The sequence below is a fragment of the Lithobates pipiens genome, unplaced genomic scaffold (assembly GCF_037356315.1).
Source record: "Lithobates pipiens isolate NorthernLeopardFrog02 unplaced genomic scaffold, aLitPip1_a1.2 Scaffold_19, whole genome shotgun sequence".
Taxonomy (NCBI): domain Eukaryota; kingdom Metazoa; phylum Chordata; class Amphibia; order Anura; family Ranidae; genus Lithobates; species Lithobates pipiens.
The window spans coordinates 497,251,649-497,276,544 of record NW_027507764.1 but is presented as its reverse complement, the minus strand read 5'-3'; the positions used below and the strand labels follow the sequence as shown (position 1 = coordinate 497,276,544).

The 24,896-nt window shown below is 40.8% G+C and overlaps 1 protein-coding gene across 7 annotated transcripts in view; it reads right to left on the bottom strand.

The window, feature by feature from the left end:
• ESRP1 (epithelial splicing regulatory protein 1) overlaps nt 1–24,896 on the bottom strand; it is a 104,010-nt gene that overhangs the window by 25,120 nt on the left and 53,994 nt on the right. For 2 of the 7 annotated variants that reach the window (XM_077493045.1, XM_077493049.1), the window contains exons 5-12: nt 21,049–21,147; nt 18,308–18,362; nt 16,853–16,963; nt 13,862–13,994; nt 13,718–13,760; nt 10,137–10,453; nt 5,195–5,413; nt 860–1,058 (exon numbers count right to left, since the gene is read on the bottom strand). In XM_077493045.1, the coding sequence (XP_077349171.1) occupies nt 860–1,058; nt 5,195–5,413; nt 10,137–10,453; nt 13,718–13,760; nt 13,862–13,994; nt 16,853–16,963; nt 18,308–18,362; nt 21,049–21,147 (1,176 nt within the window). The remainder of the gene's footprint in view (nt 1–859; nt 1,059–5,194; nt 5,414–10,136; nt 10,454–13,717; nt 13,761–13,861; nt 13,995–16,852; nt 16,964–18,307; nt 18,363–21,048; nt 21,148–24,896) is intronic. The other 5 variants (XM_077493048.1, XM_077493051.1, XM_077493047.1 and 2 more) reach the window with 3 other exon arrangements.

The following is a 24,896-nucleotide window of genomic DNA, read 5'->3' as shown; positions in this document are numbered from 1 at the left end:
ATTCAGGAAAGGAAGGGGCAGGTAAATATGACATTTACTGGACCCTTCCCTCATTCTCCATCCTGAAGGATCCCATTGTGTGCTTTCAGCAGAAAGGAGGCAAGCCTGCAGCACTTTGGGGGGGGGGGGGGGGTAGTTGGCCATACAGGGGTTTAGTCATCCCCCACCCCAATCCACATCCAATTCACCCTGCTGCCTGGGCCCCATGAAAGGAAGACCGATATGGTACCCCCTTAACCACAGCCCTGGTTACAATTATCACAAAATCGGTAAGTATGGCATTTTTCAGAAAATTATAGTTGTCAGTCTGAATTAATAATTCAACCCAATTCTCTCATGACAGATCTACTTTGATAAACTGTGCAGAGAGTGGCCCACAGCTAAAAATGTATGTATCTGCCGAGATTGTAGAGGTTTCAAAGGCTTACTGCACACCAATCTTTGCATTATTAAAGGAAGCCAAATAAGTATCACTATGAAATGGTGGCTGCGGTGGCTGACAAGTGAAGACCACACTGAATCAACTCATTCCAGACATTATGGAAGACACCAAGTAGGCGTTTGCATGCCAGGTCATGGTTTTGACTTGGCACTGAATCTCCACAGTGTAGGATGGCATTTGTTGACTTTTGCTTTAGTTCCCCTTTAAAAGGGCAGCATAGACATACTAGAGACATCCCATCGGCGCCCCCGAAATCTCATTCACCACCAGAGAATTGCAATCGTTGATTTCTTTGTTCAAAGTAAACACAATAAAACGGCCAATGATGACCCAAAATACCCACAGGAAGGAAAGCAGTTCCAACACCTACCAGCTCAAAGCGCAGAGAAGCGGCAAGACCCTCAAGCCCACACTTACATGGTAACTTACATGGCGGCGGGGACAAGCCATTGCGATTTAAAGTTCCCCCCATTAAGACAAAGTTCATCTCCTCTGCAGAACATTGAAACACCTCCACATATCTGTCCTTCATGGTCTTCTTGTGACACTTCTGTGATGCCAGAAACGCCCGCTCTGCTGACTTCATCTGAATAAAGGAGTCGCCTGATGGTCGGCCCTTTGGGGAGGAGGAGGGTAACAAAAACACAAACACAACTAGCCATTAATGAAATCCAAGATTTAATATGGGCACATAGCTGCAGGTAAAACCTTATATAAAACTTAGCAATTAAATAAAGTGCATGTCCCCCCCACCCCAAACATTTCATATTTCAGATGTGTGTTCAAGTTAACATGTACTTGTATCAAAAAGTACCCTCTTCTCTTTGCATTGCTTCATTTTAAGGACAGCAGGGAGAGACTGGTAGGGTTACCATGTATTTCACACCAGCTGACTACGCTAGGCATGTAAACACATCCATCTCAGTGTAGCTAGTTTGCTTCTTTGACCACTGCAGTATAGGCGGCTGTACTCAAAGTAAAAGGGAGACTCCTGCTCACACATCCCCCCAGCTCCTCACTGGAAAGATCAGTGTACTGGTGTTTCTCTGTCTCCTACAGTCTCCACCACCTCTAAGCTTCTTATGCAGCTGAGACCAGAGGTCATGTGATCACTTAAAAAATATAAATCAAGGCATTTTAGAATATACTTTACATGCCCTATTAAAACCATATGCATTACTACATTTTATGGGCTTTGTCCACACACTGACAGACCTCATTCAATTAGCTTGAAATAGAAAAACACAGATGGTAAAAACACTAAAGCCAACTGGAGAATGACTAGCACTTGTCAGAAAATATCTGCAGCAACACCACAGACAATCAAAACCTCAATTTCTCTCTAGGTGAAACGGTTGTGACTGACAAGGGAATAAACTCTGATACCTTCTCAGACTAGTTAAACTTTGTGCTACACTTGTACAGCAATAGCAACTAATCACTGTAGTCTGGTATATAAGGGGCATCAGTTAGAGAGGCAGTTTCTCTTAAAGTTTACCCAAACTTCAAAATACAGGGAGGTAGCTGATTACCTCAAGAATTGCCTGGCATAATATATATATATATATATATATATATATATATATATATATATATATATATATATATATATATATATATATATATATATATACACACACACACATATATATATATACACACACACATATACACACACACACTATATTGTCAAAAGTATTGGGACACCTGCCTTCACATGAACTTTAAATGGCGTCTTCGTCTGTAGGGTTCAATATTGAGTTGGCCCACCCTTTGCAGCTATAACAGCTTCAACTCTTCTGGGAAGGCTGTCCACAAGGTTTAGGAGTATCTCTGTGCGTGTAAAGGCAGACAACCCAGTACTTTTGACAATATAGTATTTCTGGCTCATATATAAAGCCATTTCCATTAACGAAAGAACAATACTCCCAAGTTTGTTCAGTAGTGGCTACCCATAATGTTCTATACCCAGTCTAGCCTTTTAACTATAATTAAACACTGTAGCTCCCTGGTGCCCAACTTGAGCCTTTTTCCCAGAAACTGGGAATCAGCCAGTTAGAGGGGATAAAAGTCTTTGGAGTAGATTTTGGACATTAGCACCATCACAGCACAGTTGGGCAGAACACTCATTGTAGACATCCTTTGACTAAAACAATGAACCAATAATTTAGCCCAGCTGGGTAAAGCGAGCAGCCCGATACTCGTGTTATTGCCCTAGGCTCGCTGCTGTTTTTAGAGCAGCCCTGCCTGAAAACTACAAGAGATTCCTCAACAAAGTGAGAGGTACTAGTGATAATCTTTGGATTATGTAATCAAGACATCAACCGTTAATGTAGCACATGCTTTCCAAGATGTAGTAACTCTATCCGCTATTGGCATTTTGCCAATCAGAAGTCTCTAATTCTAGGGATAGGCTACTCATGTGATCTAACAGGGGCAAGTATTACAAAAAAGGTGAGGTTTGGACCAAGAAGAGCTTTATTGTGGTTTATAAAGGAAGGGATTACAAAACAGGTTTATCCAGTAATGCAGGCAAGTGACCCATAGGAAACAAACTTCATGCTGCCAATTTTTTTTTGGAGGAGAAACATTTGAACCGACATTTTGGTTTCTATCAAAGTGGCTTGAGTTGGGAAGATTAAGCCTCATTCGTCCAGGTGACTACTGTCACTAGGATAAAGTCAATGAAAACCTACATTTTGCATCAGAAAAAGAGGTGAGCGTAGATCCAGGATATCTGGATCTTTCAGCCAGCTTGGCGATATCCACGAGACCAGATTCTCTTGGGTACTACAGCCCTTCCAGGCTCTAAGAAACCAACCCATACATGGTCTTCTGAAGAGTCCTCCCCTGGAACGCTTGAAGTTACTGGGTCTCTCCCAAACCGGAGACGGCACCCAACCACCTCAGAATTGTCCTTTAGTTTCCTTGCCTCGGGCTAGCCAGCCCCTAGACAAAGATTGGGTGGATCCGCACCCCAGGCCATAGCCTTCCTGGGGGCTAGTCAGGAGGACCAGGACCATGAAGTCGGTACAACATTCTGGACCAGAACCCCGAACGACTTGACGTCCGCATCTTAAATACCTTCTCCCAGAAAGCACAGCAATAGCTCCACTGCGCGGGCTCCGAGAGAGAGAGTAACTTAAGCACCCAACCAGACCATAGTTCCATACCTGCCAGAAGAAACAGCGTCCCCCTGTGGTCAGGCTGAACATCTCAGTCCAGTCAGACTGAAGCTGAAGTCCAAATTTAGACAATTTTACCCAAACCAAACTGCAGTCCAGGCATAACTAACTTTGAAAAATGCATAGAGCATGCTTTTCAGGAGCCGCTGCTACACTAAACGAGAAGGAGAAAAAAAAAAAAAAAAAAAGGAGAAGGATAGCTGTAGTTAAATATCCTTCGCTGCTAAAAGCAGTCCAACATTCCCCTTTTTGACTACTCAGTATGTAACATGGACCAAAGTGTTAACTATGGCAGGATATTAATATAATGATCAAAAGTTCTTGTTCTTAAGTAAATTGGAGTTGCCCAGTGAACATTTTTTTTTCTTTGTGACTCTGGATAAGGTAATCTCTTCATCTGTCTGCCATAGTTGTACAGTGGAGGCTGTGTGCCTGTGTTTAGAGCCACAGGGATGTGTACATTGACAGCTCCAGACAATAGCCCCGCATTGTTTTTTGTACTGAGAAAGGTGGCAGTGCAGCCTCCCAGCTTTATTGTCTGAGCTGAAGCATTCCAGCCTACGACAATCCGTTTATTGACCATAAAATCTGAAAGCACCTACAAAGCTGGTGAACTTCTAGTTCTATATTTGTCCCAGTAAACTTAATTTCGGTAAAGGCATACAACTATTACAGGGAAATTTCTTAAAAGCTCATTAGTTTTTATAAGTGAATGGTATGTTTATTCGGCCTGGCAGACCGTACCACACCATCCCCTTCTTGGAGCAGTTGTCGACCTTGATTAACTTGAGAGCTCAGAGGATGACTATTGCAGTACCCCATGTATTAAGACATTTTCACTTATATGTCAGGAGACACGAGAAGTTTTTTTTACAAAATGGAAGCACAGTTTAGAAAGGTGAGCGCTACCATGACTTGCTGGAGTGTAAGGGAACCACCACCAGAAGTGGTGCAACATTGGCGCATAATTTCAATCATGAAAATGTTTAAAGCATTGCCTTTGAATTCTGATGAAGCAAGCAGATACCCCTTTGGTCCAGCCAATTTTAATACTTTGTCTACTATACTATGTCTACTATTGAGCAGAAACTTCAAGTAAAAATCTCTCATATCATTAGTTATCAAATACCCCATAGGAGGCTTGTTAAATGCTTAAATGTTTTGGATAGAGATACACTTTGGGGAAGAGTTCGACTCTGTCTCCCGCATGACTGCTATCTGCAAAGCAAGGAATGTTCAAATAAGGAAAGACAGCAACAGAACACTACAAGGTGGTCCAGCCTTTCCCCCTACTTCGTGCCCCCCCCCCCCCAATTTAGGCTGTACACTGCCAAGAATCAACCAACCATTCTCTGCAGTGAGCATGCACAAGTGTGAAATCATCCAGTACAAATCAATGACAGGCTGATTCTTAGCGACATATGTCCCAAATCAACCCTGCAGACTGAACCCCAATAGTGCTCAGCACATGGATTGTAATAACAGTGTACATCTGAGTAAAGCTGGATAAACATTGCATGAAGGTATTTGTATTGTAGATTTATTAAAGATGAATTAGATAATCTACCTGGTGATTCAGCACCATATGAACTCCATGTGTCCTGATATCAGCAGAAAATTCACCCAAAAACTCCAAGATATCCTCTATTGTGGCAGCATAAGGAAGACCTCTCAGTCGTATACAGTCTCGGACATTGATTTGAGGGATAAATGGCTGAGGTAGTACTGGAATGATGGGCGGTGTTGGAAGAGGGATAAGAGGTGTAGCAGAGTATCTGTTGAGTACCTGCGAAGAAAATTGTATGTGCACATTTTACAAGATGCCTATAGATATACATGCACACACACACACACACACACACACACACACTACCCAAATTAAAATAGTTTCTAAAGTTAAAGTGATTTTGCTGTAACATTTTTTACTAATCAGTGTTCCCATCCTAGGACATACACTGATCACCCATAACAGTATGACTACTGACAGGTGAAGCCGACAGCATTTTCCCTCTGGAATGGCACCCAAAACTGGTTGGGATCCATTAGGCAACAGGTGAATTTGTTGTCCCTGATGTTGACATGTTAAAAGCATAACAAAAATGGGCATGTGTAAGGATCTGAACAACTTTGACAAGGGCCAAATTGTAATGGCCAGACTGGGCCAGAGTAGCTGAAAAACTGCAGCTTGAGGGCTGTTCCCAATCTGCAGTGGTCAGGACGTACCACAAGTGGTCCAAAAAATGTAGTGCAGCTACAGTCATGGGTTGCCAAGGCTCACTGATGCAGGTGAGGAGTGAAGATTGGCCTGTGTAGTCCGATCCAACAGAAGAGCTACTCAAATTGCTGAAAGTTAATGGTGGTTCCAACAGAAAGGTGTCAAAACACACAGTGCATCCCCATTTGTTGTGCACGAGGTGGTGGAGACACAGACTGGTCAGAGCCAAAAACGCCTATAATGGGTACGTGAGCATCAAAACTTGACCCCAAAGCAAAGAAAGAAGGTGGCCTGGTCTGATGAGTTCTAGAACGGTTTGAGGAACACAACCAAGAGTTGAGTTTTGAGTTGGCCTCCAAATTCTCCAGATCTTAATCCAATCGAGCAACTGTTTGATGTGCTTGAAAAGCAAATCTGATCCATTGGAGGCCCCCACCTCAAAACTTAAAGGACTTTTAAGAACAGATACTAACAGCTTGGTGCCAGATACCACAGAACCCCTTCAGAATTCTACTGGAATCAATGCTTCAAAAAGGTTATGGTAGTTCGTCATAACATTATGACTGATCTAAGTAGCGCACGAACAGACTGGGCTTACCTGAAAATAGCCACATCCCTGCATAAAATATTTAAACACTCAAAATATTATATTTATCTTTGTGTTCAGAATATTTCCGGATAAGACAGCAAGTAGATTTTATAAAAAGTGTGCATCCTCTAGTTGTGTTTACACAGTGTTGGAATTCACGTGGTCGAAGGTAAGAGAAAAAAACCCCCCATGCATTACATCAACATTGTTAAACATTAATAGAGTAATTATGCGAGCAGACATGGAAGGTGGAAAAACATTTTTTCCTTCTGCTCTTGTCAAGGTCTCGTTAGAATGGTCCACATTGTACCACATGCAGCCATGCTTTATGTTCATTTTAGACACAAGCTGACAGCAGTGTCTTCGTTTGTTTACTGGGCATAACTGTATAGCATTTTGAAACAAGTTATCCCATGTTCTGATAAGTGTGATATTTATACTGACTGGTTGCAGACCTCAGTGGTGCGCAATAACACATACAAGTTAGCAGTGGTGTATTTTGGTTTTGTGTTGCCCTAGGCAAAACTAAAGTTGGGCGCCTCTTAAATGGCTGTTCGGGGTCTCGGATGGCTATGCAGGGTCTCTGGTGGCTGTGTTGGAGAAGTAAACACATATGCGGGTGGAGGGGGGCGCACGCACACACACACACGTAGGCGACACTCTGCATGGGGCAGACACAGATGCTAGTTAACCCTTCGAGTGAGGTGTAGAGGAGAGCTTAGTGTCCACGGATCAATCACTCAAAGGAGACTCTAGGACACTGTAGTCTGCTGACACAAACAAGCCCCAATGAGCAACAGCAGGACCAGGAGAGTGGAGGGAGGTCAGACCGTGCACTCTTCTCTCCCCTGAAATAGCTCTAGCGGCATTTAAAAAGGTTTCCCCAGCTTGGTGCTGGCAGCAGTCAGGCTCCTCCTTGCATCCCCAATGTCTGCAATCCTGTCACATTTCCCACATCATCCCTTTGGATTGGCGCTCAGAGCAGCTGATGGAGGCTGCGGCGGGGCTGGAGAATCCATTTGAGACGAATTGCCGCACCTGTGCACCTCCAGCCCCCACCCAGCTCACTTTGCCAGTGGCTGCTGTGGAATGTCAGTGTGCTGGGGAGAAGATTCCCTTCCGCTGCTCGGCGCTCAGTGAGGGAGGAAATACCAGCTCTGCTATTTGAACAGAGTTGTGTCCCTTCTGCCTGGGACGATGCTGCCGCTCCCCTGAAAACTGCCGCCTAAGGCAAACGCCTTGTTTGCCTCACGTTAGATACGCCCCTGCATGTTAAAGTCTGTGCATTCCAAAATCTGTGGGCTGCCTTTATTAGAACACCTTAACAAACCTTTCTTTTTTTCAGCATATCAAAACAGACTATGTGCATTAAGATATAAAAAGAAAAATGCAGTGCATGAACGTGCATTGAAATAAAAATTAGAAAGTCCTTCATTTATGGGAAGCACCTAGAAAGTGAATGACAATTGTCTCGTAGGTGAGAAAAAAAATCCTCTCCACCACCACAATAAGGCAGGTCTTTTACCTTCAGGAATGGGACACTAAATTATAGGTGATCATAAACGCCCAAACCCCAATCTGCTCTGGATCACATCCACCGCGGACTGCACCAACATGGATTCAATGCTGTGGTCTCCACTCAAAGCATCTCTCCTCAGATTAGAAAGTGTAAGAACAGATACCGCTACATAGTGCAGTATGTCAAAAACAAGCATTTGATGCAAAAAATATTTAAGGATTTTTTTTGGACTACGGCCATCTTGTTGGTTTAAAACCATCCAAAACATTTTTTTCATGACGGGCTCGTTTTTATTATCCTCTGAGTATATCCATTTTGTTACAATAAACTCCAAGTGCTTTTGACATACTACACCATGTAGTGGTATTTGTTCTTACACTTTCTAAGCCAAGGAGAGATGTTTTGAGAGAGGACCACTGCATTGAATCTATATTGGTGCAGTCCGTGGCGGATGTGATACAGAGCCGATTGGCATTTGGGCGTTTATGACCTTTGACCACCTATAATTTGGAGGTCCCTTCCTGAGGGCAAGAGGCCTGGCTTTAGAAGTCCATAGATGTAATTCACCAGCTATAGCAGCGCTCTAAAAATATAACAATCGTCAACGTTGATAATATGCCCTCTGAAGAGCATGTCCAACATGCATCAGATGATCCTAAAGATATTCATATATGGTTTTTTTTTCCAAAAAATAAAGCACCCTTCACCGCACCCCTCAAAAAAACACTCACCAGAAAAATGATATAAAAGACACCTTATTACAATGATTTATCAGCCTGTAGCAAGCCCGTGTCTTCAGCCAGAATACAAGGGGGGTGTTAGTTTGTCTCGTTTATCACCAACTTTTAAAATCCTCTTTGCAGCCTTCAGATTAAATTGCATTATGCGCAATAAAGCCTTCTGAAAATCTCAAACTAGCGTTTCAAGATAGACTCCACTGAAGCTCCGGGTCACTTCGTACTTTGTCAACTTCAATCAAGCAGATCGGATCACACTCATTCCCTGGATGTCCAAAGCTGTCTCTGCAGAGATCGGTGGATTCCGGGATCAGCTCAGCACCATTTGTTATCTGCATGCAAGTGATGCAGCTGCAACAGGCACAGAGCCGAGCCAGGGAAGGAGCCTTCTTGCAGCCGCATCACTTGCATGTGGATAACAAACGGTGCTGATGATCCTAGAATCCACCGATCTCTGCAGAGACAGCTCGGGGCATCCAGGGGATGAGTGTGCTCCGATGATGATCTGCTTGATTGCAGTTGACAGATAAAGAGTGCCAAGTAACCTGGAGCCTCAGTGGAGTCCATCTTGGAACTAGTTTGGAGATTTTCAGAAGGCTTTATTGCACACACGCAATTTAATCTGAAGGCTGCAAAGGAGAATTAAAAGTTGGTGATAAACAAGACAAAAACACACACACACCCCTCTCCGAGTAATCCTTGTTGTATGCTGGCTGGAGATGCAGGCTTGCTACAGGCTATTGATACATTATAAGGTGTCTTTATAACATTGTTCTGGTGAGTGAAGTCTCATGTGGTGCGGTGAAGGGTGCTGCTTCTTTGCAAAAAACACCATATGAATATCTTTAGGATCACCTGATACACTTTGGACTCACTCTTCAGAGGGCACATTATCACCATTGAACATTGTTTTCTTTTTAGAGCACCGATATAGCTTGTGAATTACATCTATGGACTTCTATGGACATCTATGGACTTCTAGAGCTTTGTGTTTAATTCTCCATCTTATTATAGCAGCTGCTAAATTCTATTATAGATTGGGTCATTCACATTCTAGGTGCTTCTTGGCAATGATGTACTTTCTACTTTTATTCTAATGGACATTCATGCGCTGCATTTTTTTTTTTCACATTGCTGCCATTGTTTCCATTATTTTACCCAAGTGCAGTAATTTTCTATCTTTATATATGCACTAAGATGCCATTCTATATGAATGACATTGCAATGCACCACGGTTTGTGTTAGCGGGTGTTGTGTTTACCAGTGAATTACATTGCATTACTGCTATGCAAAAGTAAAAAAAAAAAAAAAAAAAAAAAAGAAGAAGTGCCTCAAACAATTTACCGCTAACAAAATACAACTAAAATGTACTATATTATCTTCGCCCATAAATGCAAAACAAAAACAGCAGTCAGTGACTAGGGCAGAAATTCTAAAATCCGCACATACCTGCTGCACCTCTGCTGCTGTGCTCCTAAACAGCTCAATGTATCGCTTGCCCAGCAAGTCCTTGTGCTTCTTCAGAGCGTTCTGTGCGTATTCCTCACAGGCGAACAGCACAAAAGCATCTCCTGTCGGCCGGCCGTCAGGGTAGGTAACGAACAATATTCCTTCCTTGCCTCCAGTCACAGGGCAGTGTTGCCCAAAGAATGTTAGCACTTCTTCGGGGGTGGCAATAAAGGGAAGACCCCGCATGCGCACAATCACTTGGTTCTCCTTGGACAAAAACTGAGCTACTTCATTAGATGTACCTACGAGATGGGGAACTAAAAATTAAAAACATAAAACTAGCTAAACTCTATATTTAGTGCATCAGACAAACTACATGCATAAGCTCAATGATACCCATCTTGGAGGACCAACATCTAGGTGTTGGCTCATCAGAGCTGGGCTCAGACATTGGCCCGGGATGGATATTCTTCCAAACAAATATCCAGTCTTTTCAGAATCTTCCGGATTTTTTTTTCATTAACCCAGCATGAAAGTGATTATAAATGTTTAAAAGGTACCCATAAGCCTGTGTGAAAGAGTGATGCTCGCCCTGTTAAATACTATAATTACAATAAAGTTTCTCCCAAGGGCTTTTATGCAGCAAAAGAAAAATATCAACTAGAAACACAATTTAATAAATTTTGTTGGTACAGACCTTAAAATTCGAATCCACATATGGTTTAAAATTTGAGCCCTGGTATACCCCAATTACAATAAATGATATCCTATAAACAAAAAGGCAGGTAAAAGATTTTTATAGGAATTTCCAGAACAGTACACCTGCCCAACACGTTTCGATGCAATAATCAGAATCTTCCTCAGGGGAATGAGGACATCTGGATTGAAAACATTAGGTGGTTTGCATAAATCACATTGTATCATGTTCATTATATCATTAAATGATCACTAGGTATCATACCTTAGAGATGAAGGGGCTTTGAACATAAACCACAGGAGCTCCTATGGTGTTGACAGCCAGGAAACAGTTTTGAATTTTTAATGTTCATTTTGCTCTGGTTGAGGTTCAAAACCCCTTCACCTCTAAAGGTATGGCTGATACCTGGTGATGATTTTTATTTTGCTGCATAAAAGCACTTGGGAGAAACTTTATTGTAATTATAACAAATAGGTTATACTTGCCTGCTCTGTGCAATGGGTTCTCAGGTTACTCAGCAGCGCTCCTGGCTCCTCCCCCCCCCCCCCCCCCCAGGTGGGGGCTTGGTACCAAGCCAGCTCTGCTTTTCCATTGGCAAACAAAAGCGCAGCTCGGCTCTGCCCCCCACGCCATCCTGACTGCCTGTGATGGACAATGGTTCATGCTGCTGTCTGAGTCAATGAGGCGGGAGATCCTCTGCTCTCGTGCACATCATTGGATCGAGATGCGGCTAAGTATTTGAGTGTTTGGGGGGCTGGGGAAGGTGCTGGAAGTTTCTTCATGAAAGACCAGTCATCACTGGCTGCTCTTCATATGCAGGGTGACTGGTCTTTTATCTGACTTCCTGTAGGTTTCTGCATGCAGCCTGTAGTGAATGGACTATACTGTGGGGAGAGACTGCTTATCTCTCCCACAGCTCTGCTCAGATTAGGTATAGTCCAAGTGAAGAGGGCATTGCTACTTTTACAAGTAATATCTGGGTTTGCAAGGGCATTTGCTGCAAAAAATAATAAGATAAAAAAAAGTGGATATATCTGTTGTGGCTATTGATGAATATATTTAAACATTTGTGTTAAGAGTATAGCATATTGGGGGGGGGGGGGGGGGGTATGGATAACACCCACCCCATAATGCGACATTCAGGAACCTACTAATAGTATTTAAAATCTGTAGTTTATTTTGTGAGGCCTGCTTTAAATCACCTGAAAGCAATTGATAACTCATTTGGATTAGATTTTTAAGAGTCCTAAATTAATTTTGAGCGTTGGAGTTTTTTTTGGGGGGGGGGGCTAGGTAAATAAAGGGAAAAAAAAAAAAAAAAAAAAGACCCTGCTCTTTTAAAGCATGTTATATGACACCATGCTTGTCCTGTGTCATTTGCACGTCCCCACAGTAATGCCTAAAAAAACTTGGCTGATCCTGCCAGTTTCTCCCCACCCCTCTGTAAACTGACCACGGTGTATCATGGCTGCTGAGACGAGACACCGTGGTCAGTTTACGTGTCTCATCAGCCGGCTATCTGCTCTCCTCTGCTCGTGTTCTCCTCCCCCTCTTCTTTGTGTGAGAGCTGCCCCTCCCCCTGCTCTCATAACACTAAACTGAACACACCATTAGTACTGCCTCCTATTGCAGTGCGCCCCCCCCCTCTGAATGATTTATAGTTATAAATGCTGTCAATACCTCATTTAAGAGCCGGAATTGCAATCACATGACCAGCCAGCTTTCTCCTCCAGACATCAGCAAAATAATCTGTCCCGCCCACTGCATCTCCCAGAGGAAGGGAGGAGAAAGCTGACCAGTCATGTGATCACAATCTCGGCAGTGAAATTAGTTATTTGCAGCATTTTTTTTTTTTTTAATAAATCACATACACAGGAGGGGGACACTATAATAGGAGGCAGTGCTGAAGAGTTTGAACGCTCCGCATGTGTGCATATACACACACCACAATTTGAAGTGTAGACTGTCCTTTCAAATTACCAAAATGTTATGAGAAGACCTGCCAAAACAATCCATTCAACTGTTATAGTAGAAGTAAACCCTTCTATCGTTTTCAGCCAAGGAAGCCACCATCTTGGCCTCTGAACTTCAATGCCATGATGCTGCACATGTGATCAGTTTTGACATCAGCCATTGGATGGTTTGAGAGTTTGGTTAACATCATATCCAATGCAACACTATTTAATTGAGGGGTTTACTTATGCTTTAAGCAGTTCCCCCTACTACACAGCTGCTGGTTGATGTAAGGGAATTTTACAGTCACACTTTAAACCTTAAAATATGAAAACGGTAAAATATGTAGGCTGCCAACACGGACTTGTTTTTGCCAATCCAAATTGCCTGGCTGTCCTGCTTAGTTACTCCAGTACTGAGCCACTGACTCAACACAAGAATGCCACAAAAACACATAGCAATCGAAAATAAAGTGCAAGACAGTTTACAAGAATTACTGTAGCAGCCAAGCAACTAGCATTTTCAGGAAGAGCTTAGCAAAAAGGCAGCCTCTGTTGTACAGGTTTCCTGGTAAGGTATCGCTCATCTAGATGGATCTAATCCATTAGCATAACCCTTAGGAAGCATGTAGCAATTTACTTAAATAATAGGTTTGATTATTTTTAAATTAATAGGCACAAGAAAGATGTTACAATGAAGTTATTGCATAGCCTGCCTTTACATAAAAAAAAAAAAAAAAAAAAAGTACAGAATTGTAGATAACTTATTTGCAATATTCTGTTGGCAGGAGAAAGCTGGTATTACAGCCCAGTTTCCAGAACCAAATTGTGTTGACGTGACCACGCTCCTAAGAATATCCCAGTCCCACCAGTGCTTTACATGCAAGGCAGCTAATTAAGTGGTATAGTGTATATCCTCTTGTAACAATTACCTCCAGCTATTTTTAGAAAGTCTTCTCCTGTGGCTTTATACACCTGGCAGAGAGAAAAATAAATAAATAAATAAAACAATGCTAGGTGTTATTCCATTTCCAAAAGCAGTGAACAGCCATGCAACAAACTGCAGCAGAACATACCTCAATGTATCGGTTTCCCATGTGATGCTTGTGTCTCTGGAGAGCCAGATCTCGGTGTTCTTCGCTCACAAATCTGACTAAAGCCTCTCCATTCCGCCTCCCTTGTGCATTGAGACAAAGGGCCGCTCCACCCCTACACGTATAACATACAGACAGCAGTCAGAAAGATTTTTGCACTTCTGTGAAATCATTTTTCTAGGAGTCCATTGGAGGAAACCAGGAAATCCGAAACAGTTTGGGTTATACTGCTAACTACAGAATTGGACACTGGCAACAAAAAATAAAATAAATTGTGGGCAAGCCAAGTAGCACCCCCCACTCACAGCATGCCTTAGTTTTGTGACAAAATCATACCAAGGAGCACAGAACAGGCCTGAACATCTACCTAGTAAAATTTACAGTCTTACAAATCTGGGAAACAGCTTGGTTTTCCGAAAAAAAGCCCAAGAAGCACTCCGGGTTTAAAGGGCACCTCAACAGGAAAGGTTAGAACCCGATTCTTAAGACAAAGTTAGACGATGATTGGTCTGAGCAACCAAGAAATTGTGTAACCAGAAGCAGGTTCCTCTTTATAGGGGCCATTAGGGATAACGGAGAGCCAGCCTTTTAAAATTAACACAGTGGTAGCAAAGTAAACTATCATAGTCCACACTATATCCGGACAATTGAGGGAGATCCAATTATGGACTGGAGATGGACAAAGGGATGAAAGTTGCTTTTCTCACACCAGGCAAAGTACACAACCTGTGTGCAATTATAAGGCTTTGGGGTAGTAGCTTGCCTAGCTTTTAGCATTATAGGACCATCAATAGATGACTGTCCCTCAACTACAGTTCAATAGTCATGACCAGGTTTTAAGGTGCACCCAGTGGTCCTAGTAAACCAATAGCTCTCGGCCTACTCACCGAGTGAGCCTTGGGAGATAAGGTCACACCTGGGGGCTGTGCAATTGTCTGGACCTGCAGAGTGCTGTGCAGCCAACAACCAGTACACTGAATTCTGGAAAGCGTCACAATGAAGAGCCCGGTTCCCAAAGGTCACATTCCAGACTAGCTATGCACATCTACAAAACACCAAAAACAGGTTGAGGAAAGTCTGATCCAGATAGTGGCATTTGGAGACCAGTTCAGCATCAATGTAGCGGGCATCTTGAAAAAATAAATAGACTACAAAGACTTCTCAGCAGAGAAGAAAGGCATCTATCCTCTTAGAACAAAAAAACTGGAGGCATGCTTTGAGCAAAAGGGGTTATACGGGGTTAGCCCACAATTTGTTTGACAGTGTCCAATCCCCTCGTAGGCAGTGACATAACCTAGCAGTTTCTGAATTCTTAAGTCCTCAATGAATGAGAAATAAATATCAATGTTGGGAAACCTGTGGCTCTCCTGCAGCTGATGGTACAGTAAGGCCTGAATCTAGGCATGTAAAATGTCAGGATTTCAGACGAAAACGCCCTGCTGTTTGCTTCATCATATTTTGTGTTTCAGCATGGTTTCCACATGCAGCCATAAAGGAGTGAAAAATATGTATATATGCATGTTACATACTTATACATATACATGTGTTTGGAACTGTGCAACCAAAAATGTGTGGTCGTTGGAAAGACACATTACTACACATCTATATGTTGGTACAATGTAGTTCATGTCTAGTGGAATGCTGACTACTTTCTCTAACAAAACAAAAGTGTGCAAATATTCCTTAATACGTGAGCAATCTTAATAGACTGGCATTTCCAATGTAAAGGATGTGCTAGTTTCCATTTTGATGTTAGTCTTATGATGAGTCATTGTAACAGGCTATAGATTGCTACCATTGGGATGTGTTGGTCCCTGCTTGGGTCACCCTTAGTGTCACAACTGCCAGAAAACAACAGGTTGTTTTGAGCCTCATGAATGAAAAGCGTTCAAAATAAAAGATATTTTTGCACCCATACCAGCAAATATATGGTCTATTCAATAAGGTGTGCACAGAATAATGAATGTGCAGTTAACTGTAGTCATGTTAGCCAATTTCCGATTGGTTCCTTTTTCTAATAACTGCTACCATCCGCACTTCCTTATTGAGTAGGCCTGTGTCTGTCCTTTTCTAAGCTGCATCTGCAAAAGGATAGCTGGAAGCTAATTGGTTGCTACTGCGAAGAATACTTTCCTTTACAACAATGACCCTTGTATGAAGAGTGTGCTACAGAAAAATTTTCGGTAGCAACCATTTCAACTCCAACCACCATTTCTCCATTAAATGTTTGGAAAGTAAGAAAATTTGTTTGCAATCGGTAACAAGAACTTGCTTAATTTGATTAGGTCTCCGTATTTAAAATGCGATAGAAAACAGATCCTCTTATGATGCAGAAGGAAATAAGTGATTTAGATGGTTGCTATGGGCAAAGAAAACAATTTTGTCAAGACAGTTTAGACCATCAAGGTCCACTTTTCACAGGAGGCCCAACATTGAGTTATACCCTTACCCATCCAAAGCAGTGCAAAACCTAGAGGCATGGACCTCTTGGAAAATTATAAGAATGTGCAATACCCAGTTTAATTTGAAGACAACCCTATCCCACTGTCAAACGAAACAGACATCCCAACAGCAAAATAAAAACATGTTCACTGCAACCATAAAGCTTTAACATGCAGAGATAAAAATTATGGTAGTTCAGACTACCGTGAAATCCAAAAGAAAAATTTACGCCAGAAGGGAAAAGTGACAGAATTGAAAATGTTCTTGATACAGCAACCCAGCTCAGGGGGGAAACAACACACACTACTACAATGCGGGGTCTTGTTCAACCAAAAGAACCATAACCCTGCCCTGACCCCTGTGCTAATCTTACCTGAGTTACCGCAGGGTGTATACAATCACCCCCTAAGATATGGCAATTTCCCAACTGGGAAAAACAGAAAAAACAAAATAACTAAATGTGAATAAAGAAGCCAGAAGTGAGGATATAATGTAAGGGAAAAGGATAGTTTAAGAGGGCGGTGCACTCACTTTGCTATGTTTAAACCCTTGAAGAATCGTGCAATGTCTTGATCAGATGACTGCCATGGCAGACCTCGGGCTCGGATAATGGAGTTATCATCAATTGTCTCCAGTTTGCTGCTATAGAACCAAATAAGATAATTGAAATCTGCTCTACTGAATACATTTGATATTGTAAAATAACCAGTTTTGAAATGCGTACTGATGAACCACTTTGTGAACCTACGTTTGTCTAAAGTTTGAGTAAACAAAAGATGCTCACACTTTGCTTGTTGCTTCAGGGGATCTGTAGACAGAAAGCCAACCAAATCACCTGGGGAATCTTTAGACAACTGCAGACATGCTCTCATACTTGGCTCACATTTTGGTGATATCTGTGAAATCAGCCAAATTGTGAGTTAAGGGGGGCCTTGCAAGCAGGACCCAGCTTGACAAAAACCAAAAACAAAATTAGCTAAACCGTGACTGCATCCTACCAAATGCAATCACTGTTTTGCAAGGTCAGTAGCCACCTGGAGATTCCACAATTAAGACTCCTCCACCCACATTTGACTGAAGTTGGACTTTAAGGCTGGGTTCAAACAATCACTGAGAGGCTCAGAGCAAGGGGTCCAGTGCATCTCTATTCACCAGTTCAGGTCAGATTTCACCCCGAATTTTGGGCTGAATTTGGACCAAAAGACTCACTGGATTCCTGTGCAATTCGCACCAAAGCCACTCTGAAAAATGTGTGAACTGGATCTATAGAGAGCAGGTCAGAATCTCCTGCTATACAAATTGGATGCAGGGAAAACCAGCATCCAATTTGCAATAGTGTGAACCCAACCTTAAACCAAATATTTTGTGAATCTGATCCAGGCAGATACTTCAAAGAACCTGTGCTGAGAGAATATGAAGGAGGACATAGCCAACAACCTCTTAACACTAGTTACTTGACTCCAAAAGTACTGAAGTCATAAGACAGTCATGACCTCAAGTAATCAAAAAAATTGGAGCAAGGTCAGAACTCTAGAACTGCACGCTCATTTCATATATGTTAGACAAAGTTTTAAAGTCACTGGGCAGGCAACCAGCATTTTCATAAGAGGAAACCCAGAAATTATAGTATTTGTGGTCTCTTGTGACAAGTTCTCTTAATTCTTTGACAATAAAATACTTGAACACATTCCAATTTACTAAAGCGGGGCTGCCTAGAAGGCAGCCAATAATGGAATTACTTGACACATCTATTAAATGTTCAAACATCAGACAATTTTGTGAAAATGTATAAGTCATCATTGAAGCACTCAAATAGTAAATAAAAGGGTCAGCTTTTTTGGCCATCTGAACTCCTGGGCTCTAGAAATGATGCTTCATGTAGATCTCTTTAGCCACTAAACTTTTTTTCAAAAAGGTCATTAACAAGTTGCAATAGAAAATCTTTGAGACTGTTCTGACATTGCTTCTAAATAATTAAAAACTCACCAAGTACCAGACTCAAATTTGTAGTTTACCCTTTCTGGGTCTGAAAATTTGTAATCTAAAATAATAAAAAAAAGGGCAAGTTAGATATCAATGAACTAAAAAATTATTCGTTTAAGAGCTGAAATGAATATGTTCTTTTACAAAAATCATTCCAGTAACTTCCTATCCTTAAAGTGCACATTCATAACGTTAAATATCCTTAAGCTGTAAAAAGAACTGACCTCTAACTGTTTATTGTGAAGATCATGCTCAAAGATCACAACAAACAAGTCCAGTTTCAATGGGTTTCCTAGGACCCTTTCACACGAACCAGCATCTGCTCCGATCAGCAGGGATTCATGAACAGGTCCCCTTTAAAAAACGCAACTGTATGGAACTTATGTCACTTTATGTCCATTCAGTTTTTTCCTCATGCAGCTTAATGGGCCAATGTTATATCCAAGGGAAGGCATATGTAAATGGACGTGCCTGTTTACATCTTTTTACCTCCAATCATGTTTTTTGTTCAAACTGGAAAAGGTCACTTTTTTTTCCCCTTCAGCTCTAGATGGACTTGAAGACAACTGCATGTAAACAGAAGCACATTAATTTACATTCACTTGCTTACAGACTTAAGTCGGTTAAAGATGGTTTGCATCTCAGTCGACTCAGCAGGAACCTAAAGATTCGAACCATGAATAGGCAGGATGAATGTACCCAAGTTGATCAACTTGGTACAACCAGTCCATAGGATTTTACATGCAATTATTGCTAGCGGCTGTTATAACAGGAGGGATTTCCCCATCAACACTGACTAGGTTGATTGGGGAATCAACCAAATAACTCTCTGTCTTTAGCTGGCTTAACATAGTGCTTCTGTTCAAAGCCGCAGGAAAAAAAAAAAAAAAAAACTGACCAGAGCATCCATGCAAGGACGCTCGGCCTAGTCTAATGCAGCTATGAAATCGTGCCACTTAATCTGATACATGGTTTCAAAGCCGCATGTCAGTGAGGCTTCAGATGGGACTGAAGACATGTGTGGCTTTATGCACAGAGGTCTATTGACGATGCACCTAGAAACACCAAATATAGCACATGTAGTACTTTTTCATATTGATGCGGCACCGTAAAGTCGGCATAGCACCAATTTGAACACAGTGATTGCCAGAAACAGGATGCGACTTGTGTGATTTAAGCCTGTAAAATCCCAGTTCCTCCAATGTGAATGAGGGCTTACAGCTTAAACATCTGTTATGCTTAAAGAGACAGCACACACAATGGGGAACTCCTAGTTCAATTTGCAAGATCTTCTTTCAGGTGCACAGGCTCCGTGTCCTTACACACCACAGCACAAACCAGTAAATAGTATTGAGCTGGGAAAACTAGTCCATATAGCGATTTAAATGGTTGGTTACATGAAGTGACAAGCAAAATAGCCGACGAATTTCAGCAACAGCCTTAGTCGTAGCATGTTAATAAAAATGGCTTCACCCCAAAATCAATTTTCAAGGTTAATTGAAGCAATTAACTGGGCAATTAAGGAGGTTAATATCAAGATGCAGGAAAAGGACTGAGACAAAAGATATACATCACTTGACATGTTTCAAAAGATTTAAAAGCCTAATGGAATACTATACAGAATTTCTTGCCCATGTGTGTAGGGTGATCATGTATAGTATTCTACTGTTCTTTTAAATCTTTTGAAACATGTCAGGCGATCTCTTTTTTCCCAGTCCTTTTCCTGCATCTTGATATTACCAACCATTAAAATCGCTACATGGACTATAGAGTTGCCGGCTCAATCCTTTTACTTGTATCAGTTATGCTTACATTAAAGGATTTGCAGTCTTTCAGAAGTGGGCAGCAATAGGAAGGAATAGGTAAAGAGTTAACACTTTGTGCCTCTGTTGTGAGCTTGAAAATAAATTTCTCCACAATGCCTATAGCTACAAAAAGGTGAATGAGGGCTTGTTTAAAAATGCTTTGACTGCTTGTTCAGAACAAAAAAATTATTCAGTGTGAATAATTTAGGTAAAGGTTTAGTTTAAAAGCTATCTTTGCGATTCAGTATTAACACATCTGTAAAGACTAGTGCAATAAAACAAAGGTTTGTTGGCAAAGAAAGATTCCATCTGTTTATTCTGAGTATATTACAAAATTAAGATTCACATTGTTTTATTTAGCCATTTCATTCCAGTCACTGTACTTCGACATTACAAATAGTTTAGCAGAATATGAACCTCCAACACCATTTATCCCATCTGTACCACAGCATCCTAAATACTTTCTCCAAATCCCGCAAACAATTCCTTTCTGTACTTTTGTTTTATTGGTTATTCATTTATCTACCCCTTGCTACCTGCATAGCTCACAATTTAATAATTTGTAAGAGCAATTTGCACAGCAGGTATTTCCTGTGAAAGGTGTGGTACTTCGGTGGAACACACCCTTTGTTATCTAGCTCAACTACAGTTTTTTTTTTTTTTTTAAACATTCATTCATTCAATACATGCAATCATATTAAACAAGAAAAATGGCAATACAGGTAATTATACAGAACAAACAAAAACAAAACACTATTCAGTTGGCCAATGTGACGAACTAGAAATATTACTACAGGTACAAAATGAACTCTGCAACTACTGTATATGGTAATACAGTCATACAATGTGTTGCGTTAGTAACAGCCATGACACCCCCTCAACCTGTGATTATAAAAATAAAATAATTTAATGAATTCACAAAAGTGATATTTTACTTACTGTGTGGTTTTGAAATTAACGTCACAATTATATCTGCCATTGTGGTCACCTCTGAAGCTCCATGGGACATCTGTGTATTTCCGTTTTCCAGGTCCAAGACTGCAAATTTTGGTTTAGGAACAATATACAAAAATGTTTAAGACCTAAGAACATGTGTAGCTGTGAGAAAATCCACCATAGTGCTTGTCAAGGTATTCATAGATGGATGATGGGTCATCAAAACTTGGATACCATGGACATTCCTGACCGATCAACTGTCAGTCAATTTTGATTAATTCTATTTAGACCTTAGATGATTTACAAGCATTCCTACTCCCATTTCCATTGACAATGATGCGCCTACTATGTATACCACATGGGGGTAGAACGCAAACCTGTATGCTCATTCCCTGATCTTTCATCACAAAAAATAAAGTTCTGTGGACAAATTGTCTAGGCCTGTAGGCAGCTTTAAAAACCTTCAAATCTGACATCAGATAATTTTTTCAGAAAAGTGTTTATACCCCCCCCCCCCCCTTTATGCATCTCTTCCTTCTCAAATAACCTTAGAATGCAAACTTACATCAAAGCGGTCAAAACTAGTTTCATTATTTAAAGTTCAGTAATCTCCCCGTTACTGGCCATCAGCTGTATGTCTTCAGCAGAGGCGAAAGCGGATCTGTCAATCACCAAGCCCCATGGGAGATAAGATACTCACCTTGTGATGCATTCCATTTATATGCTCACTCCCACAACTGCGCCAGCATGGTCTGTAGTCACAATCCCATTAAAAGAGCATTAAGATGGCCATAGACAGCAGACACTGACTGCAAGTCTGCATTTTTGTTTAATCTCAACTTTGTAATATGAGGACTACCCTTACTATTCAATGTGTGTAGTCCATGTCTTTGAATATTTAAGTTTTGTGCCATACGTGTGACCAGTAAAAGTCTTTCTACTTTTTTTTCCACAAAAATGTTTAGCTGATAAGTTAAAGCAGGCCGTTTCGGATCATTTCTGCCAAGAAGCTTTATGGCCAACAACTTACAAGATCTGTGTATCAAATTTCATGATTATGCAAAATCCAAATCATACAAGGACTTCCTCCATTCCTCCGATGTAAAATATGTATAGGTACACAGGGAAGATTTAGACTCTTGTTCTATATAGTGTTGGTTAATGCAAACGCAGAAGGAGGACAAGCACAAAAACAGACCACTCAGATTTGCTTTCCACTGCTTGTGCCAGTGACAGGGGGACTGCATTGACACCCCAGTTAAACCAATAAAATGGCAGTAAGAGAGTTTACACATTCTGGTAAAATATATACCTTAAATCGTTAAGTTCTAACACACATGACCATCATTTTAACGAGTCAAACTAGCTGGTCTTTACAACCAGCTTTGTTGTGTTGCAATGCCATAATAGAAAATCTCAAATAAGAGAGACTAGAGTGAGAACCAGCAAGAGATAAATGCTGCAGATTATGTTCAACCCACACATGTTCCCAGAATAAGCCATTAGCATGCATGGAGGACCCAGCCCTTCCCTTTATTGCTGTGACTCCAGCTTGTCACAACTTGAATGAATCAAACACATCGGTAAAGTTTTCAGGACATTTGTTGTGCAATGATGCAGACAAACAAGTCATTTTTACAACAGCACGCAGTTTGACTGGGAGTGATGGCAATCTTCGTTATAGCGAGAGTTAAAAAGCCTGGATATATGCCATGAATCAGTGGTTGCACCCTTCACAATGGGAGAAGGGAAGATTGAGAGCAGACAGGTTAGCCAGCCCAAAACTGGTGTTTCCAGCACACAATGCAATGTACAGTCACAAGAACTGGTCATGTGTTAAACGCATTTATTTAAGCCTTCAGAAAGTAAAATTGGAAAAAGAACGTGGCAAAAAAAATAAAAATTGAAAACTATCAAAACATTCAGAAAAAATAAAAAAAAAATAAAAAAAATAAAAACAAAAACAAAAACAAAAAACAAAACAAAATAAAAAACAAACAAACTGATACTTTTAAAATTTTAAGGTTAACTCCATATTAGTGAAACAAATCAAATTGTAGTAGGTAAAAAATATAGCATAAAAATTGCTACACAATTACCTTTCCTTTTGACTCTGCTGTAATCCAGTGTAAACTACCATTAAATTCAATGTAATATGGCAACGTGGTGTTCTGTACATAGTTGTTTTTACAGAATGCCCCCAGAAAGGCAACTTCTTGCAAATATGATTGGCTCACTGATTGTCCCAGAAGTCTGCACCAAGATGAAAGTACAATTTCAGACATCCTCTGAAATAAAAAATTTTGGTGAGAGACTCCTTAAGAGTGAATTAATTCTAAAAAAGGGATGCAGACACTGCACATTTCCTCATAAGAACACTGCAAGTGCATCAGCTGATAATAAACAGACTCCCATTCAGGAACCAGAAGTCCAAAGACAAAGTGAAGCATACAGCTTAAAACACAAACACACACATTCCTTGCAATGTAAAGTACTTAGATCACCTACCCAGAGGTGATTGGTGTTAAAAAGTAACTCCACTTAAAGAAAAGCCCCATGCTGCTTATAAGTCATTAGTATTTTCACTCCCCTAAGCAACCATACTATGTAAACCAGCAGCATTCTGGAGAAAAAAAAAAAAAAAAGGATCTTGCGTGTATACAATTGAAATACAGCTTAACCTTATTCACACGTGAGCATGCTCTTTAGTAAAGCAATCCAATGAGTTGAAGACTTGGAACAAGCATGCAAGATGAGACCCTACATGCTTCACTGGAATGCTTGTTCCAGTTCTTGGTCATCTTAAGACATAAGGCCTTGGTATGGCTCACTGAGATGTATTTCGTTAACATAAGCAAAAAAAAACAAAATCACATTATGGTGAATTAAAATTTTTGTTTTTCTTAAATAAAAACACACATTTAAACCCCAAATTTAAAAAAACCAGAAGCTGGTTTCAGCCAGAGAAAATAACCAATAGTGCTCAAAATAAAGTTCTCAAATTATTAGTTTCTACTATTGTTGATCACAGATCAAAACCTTCAACAAGAAAAAGTGAGATAATCGGGCATTAGCTCTCACTTTTGTGAGATGCCTTGCAATTCCAGCACATGAGAATAAATGATTTTTCTCATGCTATAGAGATTCAAAAGAGCAATTGGGTGGATCACAAGACAGCAGTTACATACTTAAACAACATTTTGTCTTCAGGGAAAGGCGGCAGTGAAATGGGTGGAGTGATTCACGTAGAACAGCCAAGAACACTGCACTCAGCATGCCATAAGGCATCCAAAACAGACCAAACTTGCTCAGCAGGCTTGACACATATAGGATCTGTCATGTTGCTTGTTGTCCTGTCCCTACCCAAGCGTCTCAGAATTAACCCCCTATACATAATAAGAGCACCAGCAGTCAGAAGTTTAGCCTTGCAACCAAAACTACTGAAATGTCACCATATTTTACAAAACATGTTTTAGAGGGTACAGTACTGAAAAAGATAGAAACAAGTCCCCTTGTAGACCTCTTTTTAAGTTCAACTGTCAGCCAAACTCAATTCCATTTCCTTTTAATTTAGTGAGGTTTAGAATTTCTGCCCGATTTTTTTATTTATGTACAACCAGGTCTCATTTTCCGCCTTGGTCACAGGCAAGGATTAAAACGCTTCACAGTGGAGTCAGAACTTGGAGAAGGAAAAAAAAAAAAAAAAAAAAAAAAAAAAAGGCACTTGTCCTGATCCAGCCTTTACTACCCACAGTGTCATTGGCCTAGAACAAGCATGCAGGGTGGCAGTTCAAACTTTCCAGATACAAGATTGAAGTAAACCTTGAAAACCAATATTTGCCAGCAAGCTT